Below are 12068 nucleotides of genomic sequence, written 5' to 3'. Positions count from 1 at the left end.
CAATTCATTCACCCTATAGCGGATTGGGAAGCACGAGGGCATTTTTGGGCAAAAACCATATTTAAAAAATAAATAAATAAATTGACTACTTAATACAAGATTTAAATCAATCTAAATGTCTTTCCCAATCCCTTGAATATTCTTCAAACATGCAACAATAAGAAATGCATGAATAAAGAGAGAAATGGACATTTTTTTACCTCATGTTGGTTTGGAAATCCACACGAATGGTTCTTTCCACACACACAATGGATGCACAATACCTTCCAATAGTCTAAAATCCTTCCAATTCATATTATAATGCAATAAACCCCATGCAAATATCTCTATTCTAGCTTTGACAATTAGCAAATCGAATTTGCAGCTATAGGGTTTATCCTTTCACCACATTTTCTTCCCAAAAAGACATAATATAAAAATGAACCCTTTTCCTATATTTACCAAAAACTCATTTTCACTTTTGAAAATAAAAACAATTAAATTGATTTTTTTAATTCCTAAATGCACGTATATACCACTTTTAATTTTCACAAACACTTAATTGGCAATACCTTCAAAATCGCATTTAATTTAAATCATTCATTTACACTATAATATCATGAACTCATTTCACATTCAAACTTTACAACAATTACTATTTAATCATAAACGTTCACACAATATTTAATAGTCTTTCACATGGGGAATAGGGTTTTCAACATATTATCGATCACGGTATTCAGGCTTTAATGCTAGAACATGTTGGGGGATCATACTTGTACTGAGTATGATAGGTAAGATGAAGTGGAACTTGGCCAATGTGTTATCTCCTGTTAACCACTATCAGGGAAGGTATGATTATACATGTGGAGCTAGGTGGAGTGGATACTTGGTACCTACATCACTCAACAACTATCAAGTATACCTATGCATATACATCGTAGCAGAAGCACATACAAATTCCTCGATCAGGTACAACATCATAATCAAAGTTACTGCATCATAACATTACCATATCGTCATAAACACAATCAATCATTGAATCAACATGTACAATCATCAACAATGATAAGAACATCACATCTATATGATCAAAATGCTATAATTGTATCAAAAGGTGCACCATGTGGATATTAATACAAAATAATGATAATAAACACAATCCAATATATCATATACAATATCAACGATGGATCAAAATAATGATAATAGAATGCAAATACAAGAGGCATTACACTCATTGAGAGGTGTGTATGATTGTAGAGATCTATAATGAATTTCATCACTATGCACATGAGGTATTATTGGCCACGTGGAAGTAAAAAGAAGTGTTCTTTAGGTTCAATCTATGTTTCAATATACCATTTTGTAAGTGTTTTTTAATAAAAATGATGTTTTATAGGACTTTTTACCCAAAAAGTTTTTCCCATTTATATGTTGTGTAACATATTATATCTATGTAGATATAATTCTCATTTTGTTTGTTTTTCATTTTATTTATGATTATTAGTACCCTAAGATCTTAATTTCTAACACATGCAAAGCCCCAAATATGCCCTTTAGACCGACTATGACCCTTACACCATAAAAAAGAACAAAATATGCACTATAGACCAACCACACCACTTACACAAAACATTTATAGTATTAAATCAAAATATGAAACCTATTGACAAAAACTATTGATATACTCACAAAGCTTGAAAAAATACATCATTTGCTTGTAAATCCAACCTCGTATATTTTTTATTTATTTAAATAAGCAAAATAAGAATTACAAATTGCTGAGAAACATCAGAATAATAAACTATAATAGCTAAAACATGAACAACTGATTAGTAATAGCTATAACGAAGACGACTGGAACAAGAGAGGCACACCTAAAAACAACATGAGTTGATAAGTAATAGCTACAACTATAACAAGGGTGGTTGGAATACGAAAGCCATAACTAAAAACAACAACAACAAAAGTGGTTGTAGATACTTGAAAATTACAACTTTAAAATAACATAAGCAGTTACATAAGAATTTAGTGAGATACAAAAAGATACAACAACTATCATGCTTGTCATTCTCTAACCAAAGATGAATATTAAACAATTAGAACTCTATTACTCTTAATACTTGTGTATAGTTGTTGAAGAAGACTGTGAACTTTGTCATTTTGTGAAATTCTATGCCACTTTGTATGCAGTTTCTCTATTTGGAGAGACAACTTAGTACAAATCATTTGTATTTCTATCTACAAGGGAAGGATTATGTTAGAGAAATAACAATACAACGAAGCTTCCAAAGACATTTGATAGTTACATGTCTGCAAATGTGGGATAGAATATCGAAGGATGAAGAAGCACCAAGGAGAGTTGATCTCCAAGACCATGCTCGAGGGAATAAGGCAAGAAAGACGGTAAACAAAGAGTTCCATAAGTTTCAAGAATGAGTGTAGAGCCAAAAAAACATTTTATAAATTTTAATTTGGCACAAAAAGGGCAAGTAGGCTAATGCACAATCTCAACTCTTAGCATGGAAAACTCTTCATGTCAAACTGCCTATTGCTAATTCCATTTGGACTGGAGAAAATAATAGTGCGATTTCCTATTGAGACGAGGTGAGACGATGATATGAGGAAGGAGTTGTTTGTGAATGGTTTGAAGGGGGAATAAATAGATTCTACGAGCATTAGGCTATCTCCAATCACTCAAAAAGTTTGCATGACAATCCAAGGATAACAAATTACAAAGTTCATGAGTAATTAATTGCTGAATTTCAATAATTGATTGCTTGTCAGAGGTTGAGAAGTGCAACAAGGATTTATTGAGAGGCCAAATTTTCCATTGAAAGGTGGGAGGGTCCCATAGATCTCAAAAAAATTGAATACCCTTTTTAAATAGGCGTTTTCCTTTGAACCTATTAATAATACCTAATGGGTTGTCATGTTGTTGAACCAACCAGTTCCACTAGATAAATGAATAAGGGTAATTTAACCCATGGTTGAGAGACTGATCAAACCATATGAATTTAGTTGAAGTGATATTCCAAACTTTCCAAATAGAGTTACACTGTGCAAAGCCATGAGTTTTGAAGAAAGGAGCTAAAATGATCTTGTCTTTCTAGCTAACACTCCCCCAACATTGTCCAAAAAAGGTAATTTGGATGCAAAATTCAATCAATTCCTTCCAAGGGGCATCTCCATCCACAACTTTGATTATCCATTTAGTTATTAGGCAAATTCCTTGTGTGTACAGTTCAATGATTCTGAGCCCTCCCTTATCCTTAGATTGAATGTAGTGCTTCCAAGAAGTAACAGGTAGTCCCTTTTTGTTATTCCTATTAAGCTGGGTTAATTGCTTGTAGTAGGTTTTAGAAGGCAACCAACATGAGGATCTATAAACATGACTAGCAAGCAAGATTTTGTTTGCCACTTAGATGCGATCAACCATAGATAGGAATCTATTAGTCCAATTCAAAAGTTTGGCCTTGATTTTGTTCATAAACCAATGCCACACATCTTTGAGAGAAAATCCAACTCCAAATGGGATGCCCAAATATATTGGGATTGTATCATATTTTATTTCTTTCCATTCAGTAGGAATCCACGATGGGTGGAGATTAGGGTGGGACATAATAAATTCAGTCTTGTGCATAACCAATTTGGATCTAGATATGATACAAAATAGGTCCAAGGTATCCATAATACTAGCCACCTCTTAAGTACAATTTTGGATAAAAAATAAATTGTCATCAACAAAATGTGAGTTGAGGGTAGTGGCATTATTGGGTAAGGAGATGCCATGAATAAGTTGATTAGTCTTTGCACGATGGTGAAGATAACCAAGAGCATTGACAACAAGGACATACAAGAACAAAGTGAGCTCAGACAACTTTGGTAGATAGATCTTTGAAGAGAGAATTGAGGCAAGAGAGATCTATTAATAACTAATCTAGCATTAACATCTATAAAAAGCATTTTGATGTGATCACAGATTTTAGGACCAAATTCGAGCCATTATAATATGTTAATGATGAATGGCCATCAAATGTGATCATAGGCTTTGTTAAAGTCTAGCTTGACAATAAGAGCAATTTGGACAATTTTTTGGACCCATTCAATTGTTTTGCAGACCAACACAAGATTGGCAAGGATAAATCTTCATCCCAAGAATCCCGTTTGCTCTGGTCGCACTATCATTTGGGTAATGGGTTTGATTCTTCGAGCCAAAGCTTTGCCTATAATTTTGTGAGAGGTATTAAGCAATGTAATGGGTCACCAACTAGACACAAAATCTTCATCCTTATCTTTAGGAACGAGTTTAATAAGGCCTTGATTACTATATGGTCCTAAAGTAATGGTTTCAACTACTCCTAGATACACATAGTGGAAGTCTTCAAGAATGTAAGGTCACAAAGCATGATAGAACTCAACATGAAGTCCATCCATTCTAAGGCTCTTTTTAGTGATGATGTCATAAATTGCCTCATCAATTTCCTTCATTGAAAGAGTCTTGTCAAGAAAGTTACTATAGTCTTCAACGATTTTGCGAGGAATACACCCTTCCACACTTTCCTACACAATGGAAATTAGGGGATCATCCGATGTTTCATCTATGAAAAGCTGTTTATAATAATCCAAATTTTTTTGCATGATGTCTGAGTGGCTAGTTTGTGGGAAACAATTAGTTGATTTGATGACAATAATTTGCTCCTTTTTTGTGTTTATGTTTCAAGTATTGGAAGAAGAATTTAGAACCTTGATCTCCATCCTTGTTCCATTAGAGACGAGCACGAATCTAAGTACCTTTACCTTTATAAACAACCAATTTTTTAAGAAGATGCTTAATATGAACAACCAATTGTTGAAAAGATAGGTCATGAAGGTGCCTCCACATATTCCATTCATGTTTACCTATCAACATTAGAAAATAATTTTTTTACTACAACATATTTAATTGACTTTGACTTTTTTTTTCAAAAATAATAAAAATCTAAAATTGAAACAGACTTATCAACATGCCCAAAACAAACATCTTCTTTAAAAAGATTGATTACTTTTTTTTTTAAACAAACTCCAAAATGGATAAATCAATTCAAGTAGTGAAATTAAAAACAAGATGTCACAATTATTCCTTGTTTCTCAAATAAAAAACCAAAAAATGCCCCAGTCTACAGTAACTTACAGCTATTCAACATCGCCAAGTACTTTTTTCACTGTTGAAGAGATGTAAGAAAAAAGTATGGAATGGAATTCTTCGAACGTGGTATCTATTCATCTCTTCGTCCGATATTATTTAGAGTGGTAGGTGTTACGCGCGACATTCGCAGCCCAGCCAAAACATTTAACACAAAATGTTCAAAAAGTACCCAGTTAAAAACTTAAAAATAATTACTCGATAATCTCGATTTCCTTGAGTCATTATCTGAAGTTCGTATTTATCCGCTGTGTTTTCGTATTGGGCATGTCATTTTGGTTGAAATCGATTAAGATTTGACCCGTCTTTAAAAACATCCAATCCAGAAGTTTTTGGCGTGCATTGCAATTGAGGAGTGGATAGCTAACTGTTCATCTTTGGTGCATCTACACAGGTGGGTTTCTTTTCTTTTTCTTTTTTCACTTTTTTCGCCCTGCTTTCAGTTTGTTGTTCTGGATTTTGCCCCCTCGAGGATTATTATTCGAGTCCTCCCATTTCGTTTTACATATTATCTCCTCAAGGATAACTACGTACAGGTTTTCGGAACCCTTAAGATTTTGCTCATATGAATGAAAATGGTTTTGAAAGAGGAAATCTTTGGTCTTATGAGCTCCATTGGGATGCGAATACGGATTCTAACGCTGCACCTTCGATGGGCTGGATTGCCCACTTGATCATGCCTAGGTTTAGGGATAATTTGTTCGATTTATTCTTGCGAACAGTGGAATACAAAGTTATTTTTGGAATGTCTATATGCTGGTTTTCTGAGTCCCTCTATGCTTTCGGAGCCGCCCATAGTTTTGGTTTTGGGATGCCCTAGTGAGGGTTTGTACTGTTTTTTGCAATGATCTATATTTAACTTTCAAGCTACTGTCTTTTGTACGGATATTTGATTAGGTGTCAAAATTTAAAAAAAGAGATTGTGGAGATTTCCATATAAAAAGGAGAGAGAAAAATTCTGATGAAACAAGAAAACCAAATGTATTTGAAGCTTAACAGAAGGAACACTGGCCCATTAATGTTTTAAGCTCTATTCCATTGACCAAAATTCATTGAATACGCAATCCTGTCCATGTTTTAGCCATACCGGATGGCCTTATTTTGTTTCGATCCTATTGTGTCTCGTCGTATATCAGGCGTCCTTGCTTTTTCTATATCGACATCCGATTTATAAGAGACTCCTACTCCTATCTTGTCCTTTTTTATCTAATAGGTGAAGCTGAAGGTATTACTATTTTTTTGGTCAGGCTCCACAGTATCTTTCTATTTATCTTATATATTGTTCTAATTTTGTATTCTTGGGTTTTGACCAAGAGGCCAAGTTCACTAGTAAACTTGGACTTGACAATCTACCGATATGCAAACTATCAAATTAGTCACTGTGTCTTGGCCGTTGGTTCAGGTTAGATAACGGTCAGATGCTCTTTTGAATGCCTTATTGTATTATACCTACCAAATTATAGCTATGCTCCCTGGGGATGCGTCCCTTGCCAATTTGGCCTCAAGGAACGTTTTTTGGATTCGGTGTACCCTGTCTCCAAATTTGCAGACAAACGGGAAACATCCTGGGTGCTTGTATATTTTTTAGGAAATGCCTGGGTACATTAGGGCCAGTGTCTAGACATCTGCTAACTGTTCTGGAGACAGCTAGCCGTGCCCTACTGCCCAGGCATGTTTTCAGTGACTTTTTTGACTCCATACAGCTATGATGCAGTCATTTGCACACCTGCTGCTATTTTTACAATAATAGATTTTGGGCCAGTTAATAGGAAAAAATACACATTAAAGGACAACTTCAGGATGCTCGTTTCATTAGTCTGTACAGTTGCTATTGCAGGTCTGTACAATACAGCTTGAATAGTGGAAAACTTACTTTGATCAAGTTTGATGTCAGGATTGTTGCAGCTATATGAGGGCTTTTTCCTGGCAAAGTGTTCATTTAAGAGAGAATTAAGCACTAGATGGCAGTTTTCATGTTACTGATATTGTCAATCTATACAGTTGATATCACGTCCGTGTATGGAACAACTAGAGCAAGGAAATCGTTACTTTTTCATGTTAAAGGTTGTTGATGGTTTGTCCCAGCTATATGGAGTCAAAATTGCAGTGTTTCTAGATGGTTATTAGGGACATCTGCATATTTTCTATTTTTTTTGGTCATATTTCTTGCAGCCTTTGGGCATTTTGTTTTATCTTTTATATAGTATATATGCACATTGACAATGAAAGTTATTAAAATTCGTCAATTCAAGTTTAACTTTATAATGTCAATGATGAATGCCTTAACAATGTTAATTGTTATCATATGAATATTTGAAATTTCCTTATATTTTAAAAGTTATCCTATTTTTGTAATAGCCGTCCCCTGCTGTGCTCCAAAAAATCCATCTTGGAAACTTGGGAGAGCATGGAATTATAGTTATGACAGCTGATATTCCACATATGTTTTCTAAGTAGCCTCAGATTTTCATATATAAATAAGGATCAGAAATGGGCATATAGGGAGCTCTGTTGTGCTGGCATGAGACAGTGTCATGCTTCAGGAATCGCCATATGAGGGACAGTGTTTTCTGAATGTCCATTTGTGTGGTTCTATTGTTTGTTGTTTCTGAAATGACCGTATGCGGGATTGGGTTGTTCTTGCAATGCCCACATAAAAGTTTGTTTTGATTTTGAGATGCTGACACGAGAGATTGTGTCTTTTGCTGTATGTCCATGTGAGGGGTTGTGTCTTTGAAGAATGCCCACATGGGATTGTGTTTTATACTTTTAACAGACTTGTCACATGATGGGTTGTGCCCTTTATGCAAGGGCCACATGGTTGATTATGTTATTTTCACAATTTCTATATGGTTGATAGTGTTGGTTTTAGATTTCAGTAATGCTTATAGCTCTCTTGAATTGATTGTGGATGTTTTAGAACCCCCCGCATAATGCTATGCAGTTAAATCCAGAGATCAATCTCACAATTTAATCTACAAACACAAGTATGCACCACAACTCCCACATTATTCATTGTGGTGGGTTCTTTGGGATTGCTTATTTAACTGTTTGTGCTAGTTGTGGAGTCTGGGAATACTTATTAGTCATGCTGATGATATTGTCAATGCCTACATGAATGATTACAATAGTTTTTATGATAATAATATGAACTGTTTGTCTGATCAATTATGTCGGTTTTTTTAAATATCATTAGAAGAAAACATCAATAGATGCTAAAATATACCACAATTTTTATGTCATGGTTAGGGAGTGTCGTAACATTGTATCTCTGGTCAAGGCATATTCTTTTGCTCATCAGTTTTCTATGAAGACAGTGCATGCGGGAGCAGTGAGGACTTAAAAGAACCATACCAGAGGATAAGCCATGGCAGGGCTTGGGCTAAATCTGCAGAGAATACCTAGCTTGTTCAAGCAGGCAGCTATTTCTTTCAGGGCTAATATAAAGATTCTTCTTGTCATAGCTGCCTTATCCTCAATGTATGATACGGCCATTGAGAATTCTATTGGTATGGCTGGTTTTTCTTTCAGTATATCACATGGAAACTTTTCACTTGACTTTGATTTCCAAGATAAACAGAATCACATCTCACCAGACTCTACAAGTGGTGCAACACAGCGGCAAAAACTTTTTGTAGATGGGAATAACAATGCAATTGTGCCAGGTGGTCAGGCAGGGCAGAATAAAGATTCTTCCATAGGTCACTTCCTCCCATCTTATTTTGTGCCACCATCTGTCGATGAAGCCAATGGACATCTACATGAATTGATACAAGGTGCAGACGAGAGAACATTTTCCACTAGTCCAGTTGAAACAAATGATGGACACAGGGATAAAAAAATGAGTTCTCAAGCAGAGGACCAAGGAAAAGAGCAATCAATAGAGCATGTAACCACTGGAGAAGATCTTGCTAATGATAACAGTGATACCCAAGGTTACAAGAGCATTGGTGAAGATTTTTCTATTGATAACAGTGATGCTGGAGGTCCACATTACATGAATTTGAGGCTGATTTTTTCTTTGGGAAATGACACACAAAAGGAGGTTACTGAGGATCTTGAAGAATCAGAAGAGGTTGGAATATTTGCAGGAAGGTTATTTGGTGGAAGAGGCTTTGATCATCCAGGAGCAATGCCTCAAGGAACTGGCACTACAATGCTTCTGATTTTACTTCTTTTTGGGGTTATGGCAACTCTTCTCGTTGTAGTAGCTTTGCAGCATTCTGCTGTTCTTGGAGCTGTGGCATATTCTGTAGTGACTACATACATGAACAAGAGAGTTTCCATCCGGCAATCTGTGAGATCAGGCCTCAGAACTGGCATGTGGAGACTAATATGGCTGGCAGTTTTGCATGGAAGTTTGCGAGCCCTACAATGCCTATTCTTGATGAAATCTCTGTTTGGAAAAGTGTTGGAACTGGAAGAAATGGAGAAGTTGGTCTTGCGGCTGTCAACCATGCCATTTGCATTCCAGGCTCCTTGGAAGGATGAATTTGCCACAGATTTGGGCATGTCTTTTAGGATTGGAGCATTTATTAGTTTGGAGTACTTGATTGATGGGCTGGCTTATAGCATCTACATCACAGCTTGCTGGGTAGCCATAATGGAAAGGCAATACAGAGGTGCTGAAACCCTCCATAGAGGATGGAACCTTGTGAAGAGCATGGCATTCCAAGCGGCTACAATTAAAGTCCTTGAGTCTGTTGTATGCGGACGAAGCTTTAAATGGGTACTTCAACAAGTGCTTGGTCATTTCTTGGCAACACTCATAGTATCTTTTATTCAGAGTTATTTCCTAGTGTTGTGGTTGGTTTTCTATTTCTCAGCAAGGGCCAAAGAAAGTCAGGGACATGCACGGCAGTTCACTGAGAGAGATTTGGAGGACTTTCACAACAGGCTTCGGTAGGCTTCCTTCCTAGAAGCTGCAATTGTAACTGTACTTTTTGTAGATCTCTGTGCGGCATGGTTAGCTTTGGCTAAAAATATTTCAAACAGGCAGGTCCTTGTATGAAAGAGATATTTGCTTACCTCTAGCTTGAGTTTTGTTACATTAAGCTTGAATGGAGAACTCATAGCAGGCTTTCTAGGGTGGTTTGTAAAATATAGCTCTACTGCACCAGCCAGAAATTTGTAGGATGTTATCAAATGGTATAAAAGTGAAGTTGTACTTTGAACATTTGAAGCATGCGGTGTTTGTCTTAATTGTACAACTTATTCTTTGATCTAGTTGATTACTTTACCTCACAGAAAGGTCCAGGAAGCAAAGCATCAGACTTACAATTTTCATGGTGCACTTATCTTTAGGAACTCTCATGGCTTTGCTTCCTAACCACCCTACTCTCTTGGCTCTACTTTGAGGTTCAGATTAGATCCTGAAGGCTTCTGGTATGAGTACTGTATTGCTGATTGTGGATATTTCTTCTGAGGTTATGCAATCCATTTTTGAATATTACTTGCACCCAGGTTTTTTTCGTAAATATTTGGAACATACTAAATAAAGTTCTTGTGAAAATGGTACCCCATGGGCCATGGTACATCAGGTCAGTCCTATGAAATTGTTAACTTTTCTACCTTATCTGGAATAGCCTCAGTATTGTGCAAATAGAAATTTAAATACATGCAGCTCTTTAGCAAATACAGTATGAGCTTTTTCTTCTCATGTTCATTGTAATAAAACTGTTTTAATTTCCTTTTAAGGTGTCTAATCAAGTTCATTTCCTGATCTTATTTTCATTTTGTTTGTTGCACTTATGAATTGCCAGTCTGTGCACAGCCTCTCTAGAAGTCTGATGTCTTATTTCTGTTATTATATTTGGTTCATTGCTCTGGGTTCAAAGTCAGAAATTACCTTGCCATGAAAGATAGTTGTTTAATATAATTTCACGTACTACTCAGTTATATAGTTCAGTTAACATCGAGTCTATTGTTTTTCATTCCATTAAATCTAATGGAAATTGAAATTATATTTTTCAACGCGATGTGCCATACGGCATCCTATTTCTCCCTTTGCTGGGCTCTCTGATGCTCTTTACACAAAAGAAACAGAAAAATGAAAAATAAATCACTGCATCCTTTAACACAAACTTGTTTAATTTTCTCACTGTAGAGGTGTCTAATGTTCAATGTTGTAAATCAGTGCAAATTATATAGCATCTGCTCTCTCTAAGTTGTAGAAAGTGCCTCGATTTTAGGCCCAACTCTCTAAACAACTCCTTTATAGGGATCTGGGTTCAATGGTTCCATATACGTTTACTTCCAATATATTTAGGTCTTTCCTAAGATATCATAATTTATATGGGTTTACCAATTTGAATTTGCCTCTTTAATGCTCTTTCCGTAAGCTCTCTGGATAAATTTCTTTGCGAGTTGAATATCACTAATTACTTATTAGCTGCATTGAGATATAATTGCTATCCTCATCTTGCCCCGGTTAAATTTATAATAAGAAATATAACTATGCTTTTTGAAGATTTACAAAGAAATTAATATAATTTCTACTAGCCACGGGGACTCAATCTTCTTTTGTTAGGGACCAAGGTTCAAGGGTTCCATGAAGGTTTATTTCCAATTATCCGTTGTTTTCCAAGCATCTGTAATAAGTTGATATGGTTTCTGCGTTTCAAGTTTGCCTCTTTATTGCCTTTTTTGTAAGCACTTTAAATAAATCCCTTTATTTTAATTGGATATGACAAATTAGTGACCAGCTTATTTGAGATATATTTGCCATATTCATCTTGCACTGGTCAAATTTATAATAAGAAACTAAGCCATGCAGATTTACAAAGAAAGTAATATCATTTTTTATCAGCTGCTGATACTACCTTTTATTGTTAGCAAATTTTTAGCTTCTCATTGTATCATGGAAAAAAAGCTAGAGTCATACCGTCCTTAACTTTTTTAA

At 35.5% G+C, this 12068-nt stretch overlaps 1 protein-coding gene across 2 annotated transcripts; it reads left to right on the top strand.

Annotated features, from left to right (window-relative positions):
* Positions 1-5202: 5202 nt before the first annotated feature.
* Positions 5203-10625, top strand: LOC131071208 (uncharacterized). 2 transcript variants are annotated; one of them, XM_058006950.2, is made up of 2 exons: positions 5203-5561; positions 8417-10625. In XM_058006950.2, the coding sequence occupies exon 2, from the start codon at positions 8535-8537 to the stop codon at positions 10071-10073; it is 1539 nt and encodes a 512-aa protein (XP_057862933.2). In that variant the 5' UTR covers positions 5203-5561; positions 8417-8534; the 3' UTR covers positions 10074-10625. The 2 variants fall into 2 exon arrangements, with proteins under 2 accessions (XP_057862933.2, XP_057862934.2); XM_058006951.2 differs by having other exon boundaries at positions 5204-5561; positions 8485-10625.
* The last annotated feature ends 1443 nt before the right edge of the window (positions 10626-12068 follow it).

Source organism: Cryptomeria japonica, chromosome 7 (genome assembly GCF_030272615.1).
Source record: "Cryptomeria japonica chromosome 7, Sugi_1.0, whole genome shotgun sequence".
In the NCBI taxonomy this organism is placed as follows: Eukaryota; Viridiplantae; Streptophyta; class Pinopsida; order Cupressales; family Cupressaceae; genus Cryptomeria; species Cryptomeria japonica.
This window is presented reverse-complemented; position numbering and strand designations above follow the sequence as displayed.